Here is a 23,142-nt window from a genome sequence, read left to right as displayed (position 1 = left end):
AAGCCTCCGACACGACCACCGAGAGTTCGAGTTTAATCCCCCAAATATGCCATATTCCACGGCATATCAAGAAATCGACAAGAAAACATTCTCAAACAAAGAAAAAAACACCCCAAACCCTGGTACGCAAGCACGCGAATGGAGCAGAAGTAGGACGGGATGAAGCAGTTCGGCACAATCACATCAATCAGCGCCATCATGCGCCAACGGTCATCCTTACCGCACCGAACGGAATGTCACCGACGACGTCGCGCGTCGTAAAAAGCCGAAAAATGAGAGCAGCCGGCTATAATTGCGGATTAGGCAGCAGTAATTGACGGTGCACAGATGTCAATCCGATCCCTTCCACCGGACCGGCCTTCACCACTCCCCGCCGAGATGCAAATTCTACGCGCAAAAAAAAACAACAACGCGTGACAAAATCGGCATAAATCTCGGGCCAGTTGGACAACACCAGGAATGCAAACTCATCGCCACCGGGTGAAACACAACCGTCGGAATGCGGTGTGTAGTTTGTGTGACACGATGAAGGGGTAGTGAAGAAAAATGAAGGAACGAACGGGTGGGTAATTGAGTAGAAAACCTCGTGTCACCACAAAACGCGCACGTGATGTTCAATTTCTTGCAAGGATATACTCCCCAGTACGAGAGGGGGCGTTGTTTGGAGGGCGGAATGGGGATGGGAGTTAGCTCTTTTCGAATTCTGGACTTTTTGGATAATATTGAGCAGAGGCGACACTGATTTCGGACAACTTCCAACTATTCGACAACTGAGGCTCTGATATACTCCCCAGTGCGAGTTGTTGGGTGGGCGGAATAGGGATGGGAGTTAGCTCTTTTCGAATTCTGGACTTTTTGGATAATATTGAGCAGTGGCGACACTGATCTCGGACAACTTCCAACTATTCGACAACTGAGGCTCTGATATACTCCCCAGTGCGAGTTGTTGGGTGGGCGGAATGGGGATGGGAGTTAGCTCTTTTCGAATTCTGGACTTTTTGGATAATATTGAGCAGTGGCGACACTGATCTCGGACAACTTCCAACTATTTAACAATTGAGGCTCTGATGTACTCCCCAGTACGAGAGCTCTTTTCGAATTCTGAGCTCTTTGGATAATATTGAGCAGTGGCGACACTGATCTCGGACAACTTCCAATCATCCGACAAGTGAGGCTGGTAGTTGTCACAATGTCTGATTGTTTTGGGGGTAGAGAAGAAGCTGGATGCATGTGGACAGACGTAACGTGATGAATAAAGCGCATCTATATTAGACGATGTTTACGATGGTTGCGTGTGTATATATATAATAAGACACATTACTTGAGGCCGAATCCCATATCTCAACGGGAGCGTAGACGGTGAGAAGAATCGACAGGCAGCGACACCGTTGTTTGCCGTACGCGTGCGCAAGCAGCTCAGGAGTAGTCTCGCCGATGCCTAGCGTCCAAGCGTCGCACCGTTTTCGTTGGAAAAGGTTGTCGGACCTTACCGACGTTGAGATGAGTGGGAGAACACCGACACCACCACCGGCGCACCGTTTGCCGATATGATTCCTATCGATGTGTAGAGTGTAGAAATATATTTATACATATTTATTTTCTAGAGTTTGCTTCCCTCTAAAACGCTTGCTCTAAGAGAGCAAGAGAAGGAACTCGAGCGCAAAGCGCAGAAAAAATTATGCCGACCCGCACAAAAGCGCGTAGCGCCACACCGTGCCAGCTTTAGTAGGTAGCCACCGACGAGCAGAACCGCTAGCGCCGGCTAGTGATGTACCGTGACCGCGACGTGCACGACGACGGAGATTTGTGCGACGAAAGCCAAACCGGCCCACAACGATAGTGCAGCGGAACTACCGACACGGCGTAGTTCTCCGACATCCTGAGGGTGTTCCTCGACCACATCCGCCGTCATCGAGGCTCGCCAAGGAGGGGAAGGGGGCAAAAGGGACACGGCCAAATGTGGCCAGAGTTTTGTGGGTGACACGAACCTTACGACTTGACCGCAGTTGTCCGGCCGTGACCGAGTGTCGGAGCGCGCGTAGTGTAGTGTGGTGCAAAGCCGGAAAAACGTTTTTTTCTTTTGGTTTGACGAATAAAAACCGGACATTCGAAAGCAACTTCCCACGAACGTACGCAGAGTGCGGTGCACACCCGGCCCAGGCGTCGGAGAGTCTTCGAGAGTGAAACGAGCGTGTGTGCGCGTGCGCCATCTTCCGGGCGCCGACGACTCCCAACGGTAGGTACCTGACGGGTGACTCAGGTGACCGTGGTGGCCGAGACGCGTTACAACAAAAATAGGGGTGGCTAATTGCCCACGATCACTTTCTGGTGGTGGGGTTGGCGGCAAGAAGGGTAGGAGGAGGGGGAGGGAGGGGAATGTTGTATGTAACGGCATGGTTCTTGATTTATTTTGCATCACCTTAGCCCTGGGAATGTTGTTGTTGTTGTTGTTGTTTCTCTGTATGTGTGAGAGACAAGATGACGATGATGATGGAGCAATACAGATCCGTTCTATTGGAAGCTCGGTAATCGGTCATATATCTTTGCCGATCTACACATTCCCCACACGTCATCCCCCACCCCTCTCTGCCCATTTCCCTTTGGCATCTTCTCCTACCCCCTTTCGCCGCCCCATCATGGGGTTGATCTGGTTTCGCTCTGTGTAACCTCCTGGTGTTACATTTGTCTAGCTGTATCTCACGTGCCTGTGTGGTTGTACGCGATTTTTTTTCTGCTCTATTCCACCATCTTTCTCTCCTACTACAGCCGCCCACTACCAGCAGCAGCAGTACGTCGCCGGGAGCAACCAGTGCCAGAACCACGATCAAAAAACGCATATCGAACGACGACGACAACGAACGACGACGACGACGCATACACATACACAACTACACGTAAGGATCGCGACCGTTTTCCACCACAGGTCCTCCCTCACCCTCCCCTAGCAAGCGGAAGAGAACCACTTTAGCGGATTCACACCTGCAGGGGAGGGAGTCGGCGCGGAGGGGAGCGCGGAGTGGGGGAGGGCAGAAAAAAAGAAGCCGCCGCAGCAACAAATCGGTTCAGTGCGGTAGGCAGAAGACGCAGCCAGAACATTGATATCCGAGAGCGAAACAAAAACTAAGAAAACTAACTAGAAATATCGAAGAAAAAAGACACCCCCTACAACCCACCCCACAGCGGACGTACACTCGCGAAACACGAGCAAAACGACACGGTGCGAGCGAGAAAAACGCAAACACACACACGCATACACCTCAAGGAGGCGCCGTCTCAGGTGCGTGGTGGTGGTGGTTGGTTCTAACCGTGCAGGTCTCCATCCACCCAGCCCAACTCAATCACAAACCCACCACCCCACTCCCACACCGCACAATCGACCCTGTTCGCGAACGGAGCGGCAACGTGGCGCGAGCGGGAAGGGGAACGGGGACCCGTGGGCAGTGTGTGCGAGTCGCGAGCGAGACAATTTATCATCGGCTCGCGCAAAAACGGCCGGTAGTGTAGTTTCGCACACCCAGGTAGTAGCGTGCAAGCCAACCAGCAGCAGCAGCAGCAGCAACATCTTCGGCAGCATCTAGCTCCGACACTATCAACCGATCCGGCAGCTACTACCACCCAGCGCTGAAGAGCAGTGTAAAACAAGGCAAAGCAAACAAACAAACCAAAGGCACGCACGCAACGAAACATAGACAACCGATCACAACGCGGTTGTTGTCATTTTTTGGGGTGGACGAATCAGCGCGCAACGCGAATGATTTGCAACTCGCACAAAGGTAGGTAAAGGGTGCTAGTGTGAGGTGGGAGAGGTAGAGTGATGGGGGGGGGGGGGTTGTTAGGGGGGGGGGGGAGAAGGGTGAGGGAGAAAAGCGGAGGGGAGTGTGATGTTTAGGCAGTGGGTTATGGGTTGCCGTGATTATCACGCATTCAATCCAACGCGATGGGGCTTAAGATGATTTAATTTTGTGCTGCCGCAAAGCAGCTCCTAATAAGCATCAAAGTACAGCAATGGAATTTAGTTTGAAATTGTCACATAAATTAAACGAAATTTTGTACAAGGGAATAGAATGAAGGGAAAAAAGGGCACATCCTAATTTGTTACGAAATTTTCTCACCCACCCCCCCCTTTTCCAACCCCTGTGTCGTCGACCCCATCCTGATATTAACGCATCCTTCGCAAATCGTTTATTCGCACGCATTTTCGTACGACACAAAACGTCACTATGACGTCGGGGGTTTTCTCTTTGGCTCTAGCCATCCTTCCTTTCCCTTCTTCTAATACCCCTACCTCACCCTCCCTCCACTCCCTCGCCCTTTGCCAACCCCTTGTCACCATCACTATATTTGCGAATGATTAGCGCTTCCTGGTGAAACCGATTTCGCCCGAGGTGGTATATTACGTATTATGGGTACCCGGTGTAAGGGTTAACGAAAAAAAAAAACTAATCTAAGAACATTAGATAGCATGTTTGATTGCATCCACACTACACCACTGCGAAGGCGTGCGCAAGGATGATGCAAGAAAACCTCAAGGAAGCAACATACATAACGATTTGGGGAGGATGCTGCGGAAGAGGTGGGAAGGGGAGGAGGGAGGGGGGGAGGCTAGTGAAGGACCCAGAAGTCCACGGGGCCACTGTCTGGCGTCAGTGTGTCCCCCCCCCAAACTGAGTAACTGTACGCGCGCGCGATAATTACGCGCCGCTGCACTCCGGAACGGGTTGGGGGTGGAAAGGAAAGGAAGAGGAGTGGGGGAGAGGGATGGATAGGAGAGGGTGCGTTACAGCGTGCAGCAAAAATTATAATGTGAGAAGCAACAACAACAACAAAAAACCACCCCGAAGGAATGGACGAGCTGTGTGTGCAGTAGTGTCAAATGCGGTTTGGTGCTCGCTCGGTCGGACACGCTTCAACGGGGCAGCAATTTTTGCATCTCTGCCCGCCGACGGTTTATTTTTTCTTATTTTATATATCTGTTGTTTTTTTTGTATTTTATTTAGTCGTGTTTTTTTTCTCATTTTCCTTGTCGTTCATCGCTCATTCTGGGGGCCCAATGGGGCGGCTTCTGAGGGTTGTTGAATGAAGCGGCCGCGGATGCAGTTTTTGCGAACCGCTTTCGCATCCCCATCCACCGGTTCGCCGTTAAATGCATGCCAAAGGAGGGTTGGTGTGGCGGGTGGGGGTTGCGTGAGGCACTAGAGAGCAAAAAAAAAGGGAGCTTAGCGTACGCGCTCAACCGTTCGTACCGTTTAGACAGGGGTTTGGTCCGGTCAGGTCCTGCGGGAGCGGGAGCGTAACTTGTGGCGCATCTCAAGCGCGAGAGCGGAAGAGCCAAACTGAGAGCGAACGGTGAGATCGGTTCCGCTGTTTAGCGGCTTAAACGTCACCAACATCCAACAGTCGCGCGCGCGAGAGCGAGAGAGCGAGAGAGGGAGAAAAGGAGCAAGAGAGATGAAGGACCAGAGCATCGCAGCGAGAGCGCGTAGGCATTGTGGAAGAGAGAGAGAGAGAGGGAGCGTGGTTTGCGTTTTTTTTTCTTTGCGCACCGCCACATTGAAGAGAGCGAGAAAGAGAGCGCGAGAGCGAGAGAACGCGGCAACGGTGGAGAGGCAGCAAAACGGTTTCGATTTCCCATCGGAGCGGATCGCACAAACGCGCGGTTGAGCTCGGACGAGTCAGAACAGAGCGCAAAACGGCAGTGATATTAACGCGCAGGGCAGCATCAGCAAGCGGCAGTAGAAGTTTAAGCAGCATCAAAGGCAGACCCGGTCGCGCCACACAACCAAAACGCAGCCTCCCCCGTTGGTGATCGTTTTTATTTGCGCTTTTTTTTTTCTTTCTCATTTCGAAATTTTCATTCGGACCCGGTTTTTTTTTTGTACGTCCTCTTACCCCTGTTTCTGTGACACACACACACACACACACACACAAAAGAGAGAAAAGAAAAATACCCGCCCGTGTTTTCTTTCGCCGTGCTGACAAGGTGGCGGGCGGGGAAGGAGGTGTGGGAGGAGAAAGGAAGGAAAGGTGACACCACCGCCGCGGCCAGTGATTGTGACATTTGTGTGAATCGCCGCATTACTTTTAACGATCGTGAGCGCGCGCGCGCGCGCGCACACACCCGCGCATACAACGCCCGGAAAGGGATTCGGTGGCACACGTTTCGCACACCCAGACGCGCGGCCAAACCACAATCAAACGCCCACCCCCTCGCTGTCTGTCTCTGTGTGTCTGAGTTGTTTTTTTTATTTCTCCCTTTTATCAATCAACAACCTCATTTTTTTTTTTCGCAACCAGAGTGCGAATTTTGCCTTGGATTGCGACAGGAAGTGGAAATTAAAGGTGGAAAACTCATCCGCCCCATAAGCCAACATAACAAAAAAAAAACAAAAGACATCCCAAAGTTTACTGCGGAAGTACATCCAGCCATTTCAGTGCCGGTGGGGGTTGTAAGGGAGTAGTGTGTGATGGTTTTTTTTGTAATACAACTACGGCCTCTTCAGTAGTGTCGGTGCTATACACGTACGTGCACAGGAAAAGCCCGAAAAACCCCCGGGCGTAAGGGAAACTTAAAGTTTTCCCCAACCCGCTTTTCCTTCCCTTACACCTACTGGTGCAGAAGGGGTAGAAGCATCCCTTAAACCAAAAAAAAAATTAAAGAAAAAACAGAGCGCGTGTGTTGAGTGTGTGTATGCAAAAGAAAAAAAATTGTCACACGCATCTTTGCATGCGTGTGTATGTGTGTGTGGGGGGGTGTATAAGTGTGAAATTTCGTGCATTTTTCTTGTTGTTGTTGCGAGGAGGTTCGCTTGTGCCTGACTCCTGTGCCAGCGTATTTTCTGTTGTTGTCGACGAGTCAACTGCAGCTGCAAACTCAAGTGGCCGAAGGTGGCGCATCTCATCAACCTCAATCGAGCAGAGCAAACGCACCTCATCTCCCCCACGCACGCAGGCACGTACGCGTGTGCACGCCCTCGAAGCGTAAACGGCGGGGGGACCGTTTTTTTTTCTTGCCGCCTTGGTGCAGGTCATGTTTGCCGCCGCCAACAACCAACCAACTGTCCGCGCGGTGCGACCAGCAATAGATGCAGCATAGTGCGCAACCATCAACACTGCTTCGCAAACCGCCGTTCGGCGGTGTCTGTCGCGATTCCTTGCCGCGATTATTACCGTCGGCGGGTATTGCGGTGTGAAACCCGCTAGCGAAACAAGGTTTGCATATTTTTTCCGAGCAGCATCAGAGGGGCCAGGAAGGTGGGGCCAAGAGTTGGGGATGGTGCGGGGTTTATAAGTTTTCTCCGGGAAATACACGGGATTAGGGCCAGAATATTGGGGTGCTGGAATGTCCAGGACGACTGGAATGTCTACGATGGCTTTAGACCAAACCTTTGGAAGATGTTGGAAGTATGTCTGTAGCTATTTGATGGTAGCTTATGGAAAGTGTTCCAGTTCCGTGGGGAATTCTTACATCACAGGACCACCATATGTTGATCACTTTAATACCTTTAATAATCCGACAACTTGAGTATCGCGCATTTCCCTCATCAACCTAACCTATATTTCCTTTCATTCTCCGATTTTCGCCGGTCGCCGCAACAACCAAAACAACCAAACTAAACTCCCGGTTAGTGTCTGGTCGCGAAACGCGAGAAAATGTGAGCAGCCGCAACGAGCGCAGTGCAACAACCGGTGCCGCTAGACGAACGATCGAACGAACGGAAGAAACGAACGCCACCAGTGGCCACGAGCCGCCCTGCACCGGTCAGGGCCCGTCGACAGTTGGCCGGAGAACAGCGTACCGCTGGGCGCGCCCGAAGCAGCGTACCCGCAAGCGCAGAAAACGCAAGACCGCCACCGATCGCCGGTGCGGCGACGCGCTGGCACCGGACGGTGCCGACACCCTGGTGCCGAGCAGTAGAGCCAGGATCATCCCTCCAGGTGCGTAGAGTAGCTCTCTTTAAGCTCCCTTTTCCCCCCCCCCTCACAACAGCGACTGAACCGTCCATCAGAGAGAGAGAAAGAGAGAGAGAGAGAGAGAGAGAGAGAGAGAGAGAGAGAGAGAGAGAAAGAGAAAGAAGGAGAGAGATCTTGGCAGAACCTGTCCCGAATATCCCGAAAGATCCTCAGCCTGGTAGTTCCAAAATGCAGGGAAATTCCACCAATTTGCCAAAAAGAAGCAGCCAAAAAAAAAAAAAACACCCCACGCTAGGTAAATGCACGGTTACCACTTAACCCACGCGCTGTACGTGTAACGCAGGACTAGCGCGCTGTTAGGGTACAGCCGCGTACGACGGGTGCGCACTGGTTGGTGTTGTACCCTTTTGGTGTGCGCGCGGCCTGCAAATAGTCCTTCGGTCGCGCCACACTTCGGCGTGTGCGTGCGTGCGCATCTTGGTGTGCGTGTGTGTGTGTGTGTCTGTGTGGATCTGCGCAGGTGACCCGTGCTGAGGGCTCCGCATCAACAGGACGGTTCAGTCGCTCGTGAGAAGCTGCCCAGTGCACAAGCATTCAATCAACACTCCAACAGCCAAACCATCAACAGCTTAACACAAATAATACCACGCGGCCCCGTACAGTACACGACCGTCGTTGGAGGAGACTTTAGTTTTGTTGGAAAAGTTTTTTAACTTTTATATTCCATTTTTTTTTTCTCCTCCCCTGTGGCTCCTGGAACAGTTTTACGCGTCCAGCCGGTGCTGGTAAGGTGACCTGGGTGAGGTTGTTAGTGTTTATCTTCGGGAGGATATAACTCCACTGAACCGCGAACCCTTACCCGGTGTGAGTGTTGTGTGTGAGCTATCGGTGAGATAGGGTTACGGAAGTTGAGGTGTGAACTCCGCGGCCGAACGTGAAAACGCTAGTGTGAAAGTGGAAGCAAAACTTCGCTACAAGTTCGGTGTTTGTTCAGGCAGTGTCGCGGAAAAAAGTTGAGTTACAGCAGAGTTTAAGCCCAATTGTCTTGCTAAACAACTATACCCAGTGCACAGTGAGTGGTGAAATAGAAGCGGAAAAGTGTGGAAAAAGAAGTGTGAAGTAAAGAAAAAAAAACCTGTGAGGCGCATTTACAAGAAAGCGCCAACAATTCTCAGCAAAGCATAAAAGAAAGCAGAAGAAGGATACGAACAACGCAAATCAAACCAGAAACAAACTCAAACAACAAAAAGAAAAAAAACGGTTAGGACGCAACGCGGTGCAAAGGAGAGCGGACATAAACCAACCCCTGTTACAACGGAAGCGGCAGCCGACCGACGATGGCTAAATTTATCGCGACACTTTGTCTCCTGTGGCTGTCGGTGGTGATGCTGATCGGGTTCGCATCACGACCGGTCACAGCCCGCCGGCATCCGCTGCTGATCGAGGACGAGGGAGCACGCCGTAACCGGCCAGCAGGTAAGGATGCCCACCCCCTTCATATGTTCTAGGCCTTCCACCCCAACGACGTTTACGACGCGCCTCCAGCGATGCAGTCTCGCTTTTCCGACTCTACCAATTCAAGGTCCACCCTTTTATGTGTTTTTTTTCCCATTTGTTTTGCCCGGAAGCTACTGGTGGGGCTGGTTCGCCCAACGGCGAAAACCCACCCCAACACATCCACGCGCTCTTAAGCGAGCGGAAGAAGATGATGCAGAAGAAAGCAATACAGTGAAATGGCAAACAAAACGTCAGTTGCTGATCACGAGATATCTATTTTCGCCCTTTTTGCCGTGTGCAGTTTGGCGCGCCCTTTTGTGTGCTACCGTGTGGTGCTGTTGAGAATGGTTCGGTTCACACCTCCATTTTCTTTTCTTTTCTTTTTTTTGGGGAGGGGGGGGGACAAGCTGATTTTATAAAAGCTTTTTCGCCCGAGCGCGGGCGAGATAGCAAAACTCTGGGGCTTTCTAGGGCTGCTCACGTGAGACCACCCAAGCTCACGCCACCAGAGGTTTTCCTGGCATCAGATGTGGGATCTGCTGGGAAGGGGAGTATGCGTGAGGGTGATATTATTGATGATGTTCAGGCATGTCTCAGCTATTCAGAACACTAGTTAGATCATCTCCCAGCCGCCTGGTTGCGAAGATGTCTAACATCAGGAAATTCGCCTACCAACAATTATGTAAGTCCCCTCCTTCCCTCGCTGCAAGAACCTCATGTAAGTAATAAAGGGAGCAAGAAATAAGGCATCGACACGCAGGACAAAAAAAAACCAACACTGAGGACACCTCTCACAACACAATACAGCGACCGGTGACCAGGCCACCAGCAGCAGCGGGTGTGAGGTGACCAAATATTTCATAATTTCTCAGCCGCCCCGGGGGTGGTTTTTTTTGTCTTTTCTTTGCTTGGCGTTTTGGTATATCCGATCACAGAACAGCAAAAACCCCGAAAATACTCACAAAACCGAACACGCTCGTTTCCGCCGAAGTGATGATGTTTTTTCAATGATTGTTTTTTTGTCGGACACTAGAACCGCACCGGTGGCGACGGTTCCGATGCGGCAAACCGCGTGTGTTTCGCTATTTTGTACACCGCCGCGCTATCTCGGGGGAGGTGTATTTTGCGGGGGGCTTTTAGGGATTCTTTTTCTGTTTTTTTTGCTTCTTTTCGTGCCGCATATGTTCGGTGCGTCTCATTGGCATTTTTGACTTTCAAAAATTGATGGCTTTGCGAGCGAGAAATACAAATATATATATAAATATATTGTAAAAAAAAGGAAAGTCGCCCAAAAGGAAACACCAACACCGGCGAGGTGATGTGTGAGGGTTTTTGGTGCAAAAATCCGGGATCCTCTGGGAGCAGCATCCGTTCAGCTGCAGCGCACGTAATATAGACATCCAGAATATATTGATAGCGTATCCCAAAAAAAACAAACCAGGTGGCAATTGGACAGTAAGAGGATAAAAGGAAAAGGGACCAGGTATCGGAAGTAAGCAGAAGACACAGTACAAGTCACCCGAATATCCCGATGGAGTGCGGTGCTGACTGCAGTTTGTTCTTCCGCGCCACATCCAAAACCGGAGGGTGTGTTTAATGCTAACCTAACACCCTACACCGGATGCCCTCCTACATTTCACACGTTCTCGGGGCACGGGAAGATCCGGCCTTACCTGTAGTTCGCCCTACCTGCGAACTGCTCACCGTAGGAGGCACCGTTTCGCTACCGTAGTAGGGGGTTGGTTTTTGTTGCTGTTGTTGTTGCGAACGACTCGGCAAGCGAGGCAGTGTTGGAAGATGAAAAATTCATTCCGTGTGATATACGCATTGTTTCGCCTGGGTAGCACAACATCCAAGTACCCTCTCTCGTTCCGCTGCCAGATGTCCGCCCGTGTTGTGTTTCTTCCCAAATTGGTGTGCATACACCCCGGGATCATCAATGCCGGCCGGTATAAACGCATAATCCTCGCACCCGGTGCGCCCTCTTCTGTTTTTCGGTGCAGATACGATCAGCGTTGGGTGTCCCGGTCGTAGACTTCTCGGAAGCAATGACTTGAATAGTCGGAAGCTTTCCGTACTTGGAAAGTTCGCACCACGCAGCCAGCAATTCCTGAGACAATTTTGCCAATTCCACGCATCGGGGCCATTCAACCAGGGTTCAGGGAATTCCTTGTAACCCGGAATGCCGGCAACTGAACACTTCCACACTGCAACTCACTTCCTTCCCAAAACCACCCCTCCAATTACTCGCATCCTGCCTAGCCTCCTGGAACAACAACCCCTAAATATAATGCTGCATGCCCAGGGGGTGGGGGGGAGGGAAAGTGAGGGGCGGGAGGGGAGAAGGGGGCTTTGACGTTTCCGGGGTAACCGGAAACGTAACGGAACACACTTCGAGCGGTGCACTATTTTTGCGCATTTGCGTACTGCTGCCGATTTGCGTTGCCGAGCGGACGGATGGAAGAAAAGGCGCTTAGAAACTACAGCCCTGCCTGTTGCAGGTTTTTTTTCTCTATCTCTTTCCCTATGTGCGTGTGTAAGTCATGCACACTAGTGCGCAAACAAATCAAACTGAGGATGCAATATCAAATTTCAACTACCGTTGGAGTAGCGTAACTGCACCACAGTGGGGTGGTTTTTTACTTTGCTGAGCTCACCGCCGCACTGTTGGATCCCTCGTTTCAAGCACTCCCTGTGGCTCATATCGAGCTAGGAGCTAAATTAAATTGAAACAAACGTGGCTTATAACTTATAACCTTTTGCAACTAAAAATCCACTACCCACCCTTGGAAACGGTTCTGGGGGTGGTTTTGTGTTCTTCTTTCTCTTGTTTAGTTTTTTTGAAGAAGATACATCCGATATATTATTGTTATTATTATTTTGCGCTTAGTGTGCGCTAGGTAATTGGATGCCCCTAACGGCACTTTACCCCTCATTCGGCCCACACACACACACACACAGAGACGGTGCGATAAATGGGGATGAGTAGGTGAGTGTCCAGTAATGCGGCGAACCGAAGCTGCGGTGCGTAGGTTGACACGTTTTGCGCACCGAACCTGAATCACACACAATTTGCCATTCGCGATTAAACGGGTGACGGTGGGTGATGGTGGCCTTTACTAACGCAGACATATGCTACCCACCATGCTGGGGGGGGGGGTGCAAGGGTGGGAGGGCGCGAAGGTGCGAAACCGGGTATAATTAATTGGTGGTCCCTCCACCCCCCACACCCTGCTTTACGCGCCATTTCCTCCCTAGTGTAATTCCTGCACCAGCAGCAACAACAACAACTACATCAACAGAAAAGAAAACCAGGGACACATACACAGCTACAAAATGAACAACACTATTTTTCATCATCAAACAAGCCTCCTTCGGGGTCCTCGCATTTTCGCTCCATCTTTTGTACGCGCCAGATACAAATACAGCTACGGCAACCTCGTTTGCGTGCAATTAGCCGGTGAAATCCTCACCAGCAAGGCAAGAACATTGCAACCCCCGCAAGCGAGCGCAATCTTACCGAGGGAAAGCATTCTAGAAAGCGGTGTAGAAGGTGGGGAGGTGAGGTTTTCATTTTCATTCACCCCTTTCAGCCCGATTTCAACATCTACCTTACGCACAACAACCATCAACAACGCACAACATCAACCTTAATAATCGGCTTGTGTGTGGGTGTGTGATTTTTTTTTTTACACGCACGGATCGACGCCATTTTTTGTCTTAAAATATGAACAATAAGGTCAAATAATCAGAAGGGCCATCAAAAAGGTGATGTTTAAAACCTTCTTCCTCCATTTTTCCAAAACCCTTTTAGAAATAAGGGTTGTTTTGGTTGGTGGAGAAGGGGTGTGTTATTAATATTGAGAGTGGAGAAACGGGGTTACGGGTGGGGTGGAGTGAGATTTATTAGGAAAAACGATTGCAACCAGTTCATTGACCTCCGAACGAAGGTGGCCGGTGATTGGGACGGTACGGGGGGAAGGTGAGTTCGACAGCAAGGGTATTGTGAAAATTATTTATTACAACAACGGTTAGGGGATGAGAGGGTGGGTTGAGGGTGGAGTAAGCAACCCCTTTTTTATTGCACACAGAGAGAAGTACCACCACCACCAACAACAACAACAACAACAACAGCAACAAAAATGGAAAGTGCACTTTTCCGACCAATGCACAATCAAAACAACACCATCCACCCACACCACCCCCAGCAACCCAGCACCCCCCCCCCCCCCCCCCTTCCCCCGACCCCTACCCATCAGTCTGTCGATGTATGAATGTTTTAAACTCTGACTAGACATCGTCAGAATGTTCCCTTTCTTCTACCCTTTCCACCTTCCCAACCACCCCACGCCACGCCCTGGCCATCCCTTTAATTAAGAGGGTGAAAATTTTTCGAAGTGCAAACAAGAAAACAACCATCCAATTAATCGTACGCGTCTCGGCACTCTCGACTCTGTGTGTGTGTGTGTATGTCACAGGGTGACAGGAGCGCAGCCAAAATGAATAAGAAGAAGGGTAGCAAGAGGAAGGAAAAGAATAGCAAAGATGGCGAACGTGGCCCGTCGCCGTACGTCGGGTTTGTCGGGGTCCCATCTTCCCCCTTTTCCACCCGGTCCACACTTGGGGGGTTGGCGGGTTGTTGCAAATGGAACACAACAACAAAAAACCACACCACACTCTCACACACGGCGCTGCTCTATCTCGACTATTTTTAGTGAAGTCACCGCCGACTGGCGGGCAACTAGTCAACGGGGGTTTGTACCTTCGCGCCCGTGTGTGTGTGTTTTGGTTTCTATTTTTTTTTTTTGCAGTGAAAGAGGTTGCCTCTTGCCTTCCCCACTCCTTGTTCGCGTCACAGGCGTATGCTATCTCAGGTTGTGCGTTCGTCGTCTAGCCTGTTTTGCGGCATAGTTCTTAGCCGCGGCAGCTCGTCGTACACCTGCAAGCTGCACCCCGTGTGCATCCCTGCATGTCGTATGCAGGATTATGCTTCAGATTCACATGCGCTGGAGCTGGGTCGCTGCGGCTCGACGGGAGATCCTCGCGTTCCGCGAGGGTGGGGCGATCGGTTTAATGGTGGATGGTGTCGTAGCGGTTACCGTGGCGCCTTCTAGCGCCGTTACGAATGCTATCGCCCCAGTCCCCAGCCGCAATCGACAGCGCCCGTGTCTGTGTCTGTGTCTGCGGCGGGTTTGCATACCGCCCCGACCAGTCAGTCAGCAACAAAGCGGCAGTCACCATTGCAACGAAGCCGCGCGTCGTGCGACACTCATCCACCGTCAGCACTCAATAAAATCGACAAACTCATAACCGATCTCCGAAACGACTGCGAACGGCGGAGATGGAAAGGATCCCCGGGTACGGGCCCGGGGTGTGCTCCACCATCCACCACATCCGCCCTATACCGCACGCCCGTCGTACCCACCAACCGTCCGCGAGTTGTCGCCAGCGGCTGTCGTCGAGCCAGCCACTAAAACGGCACAGACCGCTAGAACGGCAACAACGGCTCGTCCACCATCGCTCTCGGCGCACTCAACCGGCCCCGTTTGACGGCTGTCAGCTAGGGTTTTTGAGCACGGGCAAAAGGAAGAGCACGGGCCGCAATGCGCGCAAAGACGACGGCGACAAGTATCGGAGACCTACCCCTTCCCAACCCGTACCCATCGCCCACCGTTGCCGAAGGCGGAAAGGGGTTAGGTGTGCGCGTTTGCGTCTCATGAGCGGCGTGCGCGCGACATGAATTGACTTCGCGGCAATTTAAAGTTCAACCGCATACCGGCGCATACGGTTTTTGCTATTTTTGCAAACCCAACCCAACGCAGGAACGCATACACACGCACTAGGTGCCTTTTGCAATGGCTCCCTTTGGGGTGTCACACGTCTGATATCTGCCAAACCGCCTTATACAGAGACTCGCGAAGATGTCCACCAGAGTTGCTCAGTAGGTTCAGCTTTTTTTTTCGTTTTTCTTCGTTTGTTGGAGGTCTGTTGGTCCACACGAGGATATCCTCGAGCAGCATCTTTGCATGACATGTTGGGTCATACGGAAAGAGATGATGCAGTGCAATTTCCCACGACACATCCACCGGCGATCCTATTAAACCGAGAACACCTAATGTCGGAATTGGAATTACCGGACTCCTCTACTGGAGTTCCAAACCCAACGAAGAATTCCTAATGTCTGAAGGAATTTATGGAATTCGTAGAGGAAAAGGTACGGATATGGAAATTGGAGGACTCCTCTACTGGAGTTCCAAACCCAACGAAGAATTCTGAATGTCTGAGGGTATTTTGGCATAAGGGAAATCTACGGCAATGGGAAATGAAGGACTCCTGCATTGCAGAACCAAACCCAACGAAGAATTCCAAACGTCTGAGGGAAATGGTAGTATACGTGAAGAAAATGGTACGGAAATGGGCATGCATGGACTTGAGGATCTCAAAACCAACGAAGAATTCCGAATGTGTGAGGTTTTGTGGTGAGGGTGAGGAAGAAAAAGGTATCTCATGGGGATACACGCATACCTTAATAATCGATCTTCCGTGTCTTGTGTGGAGTACCACATCCCCACTTCCATTTCCATTCCCCCAAAATCCCCGACAGAGGGAAGTACATGAAACCGTCATTACCGTTTTGCACCAAACAGCAGAACAGGGTGAAGGAGAATGGAATCGTTTCGCTTCGCACGCATATTTGCACGTCCCGCAATCGACGTGCACATTCGCGAACGTTTCCAGCACGGAATGCCCCTGTGTCTTTATCCCCATGTGTCAACGCGTCGTGCGTTATCTCTGTGGCGTCAGATCCACCATATGTAATTTTTGCCGTTGACTGCCGCACCTTTGGTTGTTTAACTCCACATCAGTAGCTCACATGCGTGCGTGTGTGATTTGGTTTTTTGCAACTCATGTGTGTGTGTGTGTGTATTCTCATAAATATTCTACCGTGTCCCTAAGATAACTACCCACACCCATCTAATGTGTACCAACAGCGCAACAGCGGAGTCCCGTGGGGTTGATAAATACCTGGCCCCAGGTTTCGAAACAGGAAACCAGGAAATTGTTCGGGTTCTAATGTGCCGATCGGAAACGGCTTTCTCCCGCCGGTGCCAGAAAGGAAGAGAAGGCAAACAAATAGAAGAGATGTGCGAGGTGTTTACAAGGCAGGTGCCGCCTATGCCGCCATTTGGTCTGGTCTGGACCGGCTTGAGAACAGGGCGCAGAGTGCGAGGGAACGCGAGTATCCCGTTGTGTCGCGGCGATCGGTCGGTCGCCATATCACGGCTTGCATTCCACTACTTCCAATTCCTCCCCCCCTCCTCGCACAACCCAGAAATCCAGGGGGCCCGGATCCACGGTCTGGTTTATATGTTCCGGCCGGTTTTTCCAACTCCCTGGCAAGCTCTGTATTGCAGTGTGCGGGCCCGGACTGTCCATCGCAGACAGTGCGTCTCGTGCAAGCCGCCGGGGTATACGACCGGCTCGGTAATCTTAAAAAAGCACCGCATTTCGGTGTGCTCGGTCCGACTTCTTCAACCCCCCGACGGGGGCCGACGAAATGTAAACAGACCTGGACCGGACGGCTTTTCGGCCTTTTTTTTGTCTGTTCGTCTGTGTGTGTGTGTGTAATTCTTGTTCTTCTTCGCGCTATCGACGTTTGCCGACGCCCCTGTTTATCGGCACTGTCAACGACCTCGCGGCACCCTTCCGAGAGGGTTGTGAGGGATGGAGTTTCTTTCCGTATATTGAAGTGCCGGAAGATTGATGCGGCAAACCCAAAAGAAAAAAGAGATCCGTCGAAGGGGGGGGGGGATTTTCTCACCCCCCCCCTCCCCTCTCCACCCCCTTCCAGTAGTGACGTCTGGAAATGCATCAGTTGTTCTTGTTTTTTTTTTTAAATATTGCTCCTCTTCCTTCATCCCCTATTGGGACATGTAGTCCAAATATTGTGGCCCTATCGAGTGTCAGCTTTGTTTGCGCGATCGTAAATTATTGGTACCCGGTCAGGGGTGTTTTTTTTTTTCATTCCAAACCACGCCGCACTGTTTGCACTGTCCGTCATTCGACAACTTCAATTACCGCCATCTGGCCGTGTGAACTAGATCGTTGGACAACGGTTGGACACCTTCCGGTTTTTCTTTTCTTTCTTTTTTTTCTTTCGTGTTTCGCTCACTCTCTTGCGCACACAGCATACACAGGGGGAGGGGGAGGGACGCACCATTAACATCTCGTCGCCTGGCAAATGGTCGTCGACAATCTCCTCACACCTTGCCCCCTATTGGGATAGGGGGGTGGGGGGGGGGGGGTTGGGGATGCTGGGAAGGGGAACAAATATGGTCCACCAGCTGTCGCGTTGTGCACTGATTCGGTGATGATCTTGTGGGTGGGCAACACCCTAGAATGTGTAGGACGGAGAACGAAGGAAAGGGGATGGGAGTAGGGGATAAGGGAAGATTGTTGTTTTAATTAATAGACCTCTGAAAGGACTGACCTCTATCTATCTTTGCCTCGGTGACGGCCCCACCACCTTTCGCATCAACACCTTGTCTGCAGGTCTGGGGTGTGTGAGAAGACCACCCGACAAGGGTCAGTGAGTCATCGGGACGGGGGCACTTGTTTTTGGGGAACTCCCCGGGCAAGGCTGTTGTAATCCTTTACTCCCTCTCTTCCACCCCCCCCCCCTCTCCTCCTCCCCCTCACCTGTCTAATTAAGAGTCCGTCTCGAGAAGAAAAGTCAGGAAAATAGGGGACGAGAACACCCCCTCCATTTGTGCAACAACAGATGCTTGCCTGTAATAAAACGGAACACTCACTAAATCTTCTCACTTCTGTGTATCTTGGCGTTTTCGCCTTCGCCTTTATCCTTTATCCCCCAATATCAAAAACAATAAAACTAAAACCCCCAAAAAGACACGAAAAGTTCACAGAGACACGCGGTACTAAAAGGGGTGCGAAATTTGACGTTTCACCCCGGTGCCAGACAAACCGTCCCTCGTGGGGGCATGGGCAAGGGTAAGGGGAGGAGTGATGTTCACTGGTTATGTTTATTATTATTTCTATTCAACCCTTCCACCCTCCCCTGTGTTACCTCCATTTCTGTTTTAAGCAATAGAGCGCACCAAAGCGTTTCGGCTTGATTTCGCCTTGTTCTTTTTGTTTTTCGCTGTTGATTTCATTCCACTGTGGCGCAATGATTTGGGCGTTCTTCTTCACTAAATTGAGGGGCGGGGGGGGGGGGGGGGCGGGGGGAGGTCAGGTTGTTTTTTCTGTCGCACGATAGCCGTTTAGTTTAATTTAATGATGATATCATCCGATCAGGTTTGTTTGTCTCCATTTTGCTTTTTTGCTGATTTTTATTTTGGAAACTTAGTTGATCGGTGCTCCCGCGCTTCCCTTTCGTCATCGTTTGCAGCATGTCCGCCTACTGCTGCCTATTATTGCACATTGGTTCGCCGTACGGGCTGAGGGTTGAGTGAAGTTTTTAGGGGGCTACACACACACACACACACACAAACACGCAACGAACGCACATGTATTGTTGTCTGTTTGTTTTTTTGTTTTCAATTCATGACTCGTGATGGAAATAGGCACGCAAAATGGAGGAGGAAGAGGTTTAAAAGCAGAGGATGCAATTCGGATGGACGTGCCAAAACTGTTGCGCTGGTGTGTTGGTTAGTCATTTGCCGCTTGAGGTGACCCACGGTTTGGTTTTTGGTCGCTTTATTCCAACCCACCCACACCATACCCCATCCCCCCACGTGTCCCGGTGTCTGTGTCATCCACATCCTTAATTGGTGAAGAATCAATCATGCATTCTGCGTGTACTTATCGTTTTCCCCCCTTTTTATCCACCCTCCCTTACAATCTCCCACGCATCTTCCTCGGGTGGGTTTTCGTTTCTCTCTGTCTCCTTCACGCATACGATTCGCGACCGAACTCAAGCCGAACGCCGAAATAACGCATAACGCGAGCAATAAATTTCCAACTCTCGCAACCCCACCCCCAACACACACACACACACACACACCCCCGCTGCAAAAGGTGCAAAGAAGAGGCTGCACAAAAAGGGTTGCAATCACGGGAGCGGGAGAACGGGAGAAGGAAAAGGTATGCTAAAAGGGGACCATATATTTAGCAAAATTCAAAAACCAAAATTATATAAACCATCAGTGAAAAAAATAGCACACACACACACAGAGACACAAGAACGATTTGTTGGTAGTGGCAAAAAGAACAACAACCAAAGAAGTATAGAAAATCACCGCACACACAACCGTATGTGCAGAACTATTAAAGATGCACGGTTGTCCAGGGTGATACAGAAAGGAAAGATATAATATTGAAAGGATTGGATGGAGCAAAAAGAGGAGTTGGAACGCACGCCCAGATCTAAAACGTTTTGAAACGCAAGCGAATAACGAAATAAAAAAAAACGGAAATATACACCAACAAACGGAAGAAAAAAAAAACAAAAACACACACTAAAACTGGGCCAGGAAGCAACTGAAAAGAGGGAGCGGGCGGGGGGGGAGGGAGGAGAGGATGAAATGACGGGGGAAAACCGAATGGGAAAAGAAGCAAAGTGGAGGAGAAAATTAAAACCACCATCAAGGAGGCGTAAAAGCGCAACGCCAATGTTCCGGACCGGATCGTTAGCTCCTCCGGGTGTGATGATGATGATGATGGAAGCCGAGGGGGTTGAAGATGGCGAAGGGAAGGTGGGGCGGGGTGTGGGGGGGGAGTGTGCTTCATATTTCTTTATTTATTTATTAATCGCGTAGGAGGAGCGAAACGGCCGGCCCATCATCATCATGATCATCATCATCATCTGATGGGGGGTTGGGTTGTTTTTTTTGTTGTTGAGATGATCGATGGGTGGCGAATGGAGATGACGCGCGCGCGCGCACGCCCGCTTATGCTTGGGTGAGGGGGTGGGGGATGGTGAAGGTAGAGCAGCGACATATGGAGGCGATTACTTGAGACTCGATGGAGCCATTTTGCCACCAGATGGTCGATGCGGAATTGCTTCACCGAGGGCCCCATTCTTTCTTTTCACCCGCAAATCTACCGCTAACGTTTGGCTGGCTTACCAAAGGGGGGGGGGGGGGGGATGCGATGCGACGCAGGAAGGGTGGAGAAGGTTCCATGTGTGCCGGAGAGAGGAGAGAGATTCAGTTTTTATTGGAGTTGAATTGGTTGCTAATGCATATGATTGCCTTTAATTGACGAGACCGCAAACCCACCCCCACCGGCACGCGCACACACACACACGCACACATCCCTCTTGCTGGGGCACCCACCCCCGGTACCATATGTGTTTGCTTCGGCAAAAAGGAGGGCGGAGAGGTGTTCCGGAGGTGGATCAGAATGGGAGCAACACCAGAGTGCAGTGTCTGCACAGTACATCCCTCATTCTCTCTTCCCCTACCATCCCCTTCCCTCTACCCCTCTACCCTCCTCACCCCTCCTCCTGGACGAATAATGTTCATAAGATTTGTTTTAAATTGTTTTTGGCGAGGCTTTCGAGAGGATGGCGGGAGTGCGGCAAACCAAAAAAAAAAAACCAACAACAAAATCAGCAGCAAAAACCACCCCCTCCCCCTCACCCCCTTGGTTTAACCGCTTCTCATTTAGTACGGAAAAGAAAACGATAAAGCAAACCCCATAATAAGTAGAAGGCGAAGTGGTGTTGTGGCACGCGTGGAGAACCAAGAGCGTGTGCGCGATCTGATTTTCTTCACCCCAGCACACCCCCCCCCCCCCCACCCCTCTCCCGCCTGCTACTTCTTACCGGCCGCAGCACCGATGTCTTCCGTACATCTTGTCAGGTCACCTCACCCCATCCCGAAGGCACCGAACTGGCAAGATCATTTTCTATTTTTGCGCATCATTGGCGTATATGATTTGTGGTTCGTAATTTTTATGAGAGGCCGTGCCTTGCTATGGGTGGCCAGGAAGAAGAAACAGCGTAAGGCACACGTTAATGCTGGCAAGGTGAACAAGGGAGGAATGTCGATCGCAATATTATAATTTTATTATTGTTATTATTTTTTATGGTTGTAATTAGTGTGGTTTTTTTGTGTAACAACAATAATTATTTTTAATATAATTATTATTATTATTATTGTTATTATGATTGTGTGTGTGTGTGATATCCGTTGATGCTTCTGCCGGGTGCATCAAGCCGGGCAGGAATTTTCCATTCCAATCGCAACAGCCGATGCGCCATTTGGAGGATCCCCCCCCCCTCACACACACACAAACCCTTCCTTCCTTTCACCCCCTTAGTTATATATTTATTTGTTGCTTCTCTCTCCTCGTTGTTGTGCTTATTTGTGACATTCACATGACAGCTCTGCTAGGATGAAGCGCTCGCCCCTGGGGGGGGGGGGGGGGGGGGATGGGGGTTGTGGATTGTATAATCGGATGGGCAAGCGGGGGTTTGTGTGGAAGTGAATCACAGTGACACATCCGGTCCCCGGTCTTATGGGGTGGGCGCCACGGCCCAACGGTTGCGCAGAATGGATCGCACTGTACTGCCTGATCGCGTCCCGTGCATACCAACGACATCCCTCCCATGCAAGGGAGCTGTTGTGCATTTGAAAGGGAAGGTAAGGGAAGGTGGGTTGAGGACGAGGATGGACAGGGATGCTGCGTCACGGAAGGGTGGTTAGCTTGTTTGCGTAGTTTTGCACACCCTCTCCCCCCCCCCCCCCTTGCTTCCACAATCCGCGCTATGTTTGCCTTTATTACGGTGCCTCCAACAACCCCCATCCCCCCTTCTCGGGGGGAAGAAGTCACCAATCACCGGTAGCACGTCAAAAAAGGGGGTGGAAAGCAACAACAACAAACAATACAAAACCACCACCAAGGTTTGACCTTGATCTTCTCCCAGTTAGGGTCCAGGGGGGGGGGGGGGGGGAGGGGAAGGGGGGGGGGGGGTAGTGGAGACAGGACAGAAAGCAAAAACAGTTGGAAGTTTGGTCGATATTAGGGAACCACCTCCTTCCATCATGCACGTTTTGTTGCCGGTCACTGTGCACCACACACACACACACTTGAAAAGCCGGCCGGACATATATTTTTATCCCAATGCCCCCCCCCCAGCAAAACATAACGCCAAAACAAAAAAAAACCACAAACACATACGCCGAAAATGCTGTCCTGATGTTCGATCACCTTACATAATTCGCTGTTTTTTTTTTCTTTTGGCTCGAGATGGTAAGGGGTGGGAATCGGCGAGGGTGAAAAGGGGTTGCTATGGCGAGAAAGGGGGGAGGGGGGAAGGGGGGGGGGGGGTGGGAATGGAATATGGAGTCACACAAACGGTAAGACCGATGAATGGGACCATAAATTAACCCCCATCTCTGTCATCCCACCCCCCACCCCTCCCACACACACACCCCCCTGTTTGACAATCGGTTCCAGTTCACTGATGATGAATGCGATGAAAACGAGCGATCGATTCGGGAAGTGCGACATTTTCCCGTACACGGTAGCAATACAATTTGAGGTTCGCTTCATCTTAACAATCGTGGACGACAATGAAACGGTGAAACAGGCGGAAAGGGGTGGGCGAAAGGGGTGAAGAAACCACCCTCTGCTACCACCCGTCTCCATCCAACCCTCCTTTGCCAGTCCTATTTGGGGGTTTTTTTTTTCAGACCGCCGGGGGAAGTAACGGGGGGTGTTAAAAGGGGGGTGCGCGCAACCCCCGAACCAAAAAAAAGGATA

At 50.9% G+C, this 23,142-nt stretch overlaps 1 protein-coding gene across 4 annotated transcripts in view; it reads left to right on the top strand.

Moving 5' to 3' along the window:
- Positions 1–2,856: 2,856 nt before the first annotated feature.
- LOC128307347 (dorsal-ventral patterning protein Sog) overlaps positions 2,857–23,142 on the top strand; it is a 29,702-nt gene continuing 9,416 nt past the window's right edge. Inside the window, exons 1-4 of one of the 4 annotated variants that reach the window (XM_053045133.1) lie at positions 5,736–5,798; positions 6,295–7,209; positions 7,627–7,935; positions 8,674–9,387. In XM_053045133.1, the coding sequence (XP_052901093.1) occupies positions 9,249–9,387 (139 nt within the window). In that variant the 5' untranslated portion in view covers positions 5,736–5,798; positions 6,295–7,209; positions 7,627–7,935; positions 8,674–9,248. Of the gene's footprint in view, positions 3,774–5,656; positions 5,799–6,294; positions 7,210–7,626; positions 7,936–8,673; positions 9,388–23,142 lie in introns of those variants that run through there. The other 3 variants (XM_053045136.1, XM_053045134.1, XM_053045135.1) reach the window with 3 other exon arrangements.

Source organism: Anopheles moucheti, chromosome X, assembly GCF_943734755.1.
Source record: "Anopheles moucheti chromosome X, idAnoMoucSN_F20_07, whole genome shotgun sequence".
NCBI lineage: Eukaryota > Metazoa > Arthropoda > Insecta > Diptera > Culicidae > Anopheles > Anopheles moucheti.
This window is presented reverse-complemented; position numbering and strand designations above follow the sequence as displayed.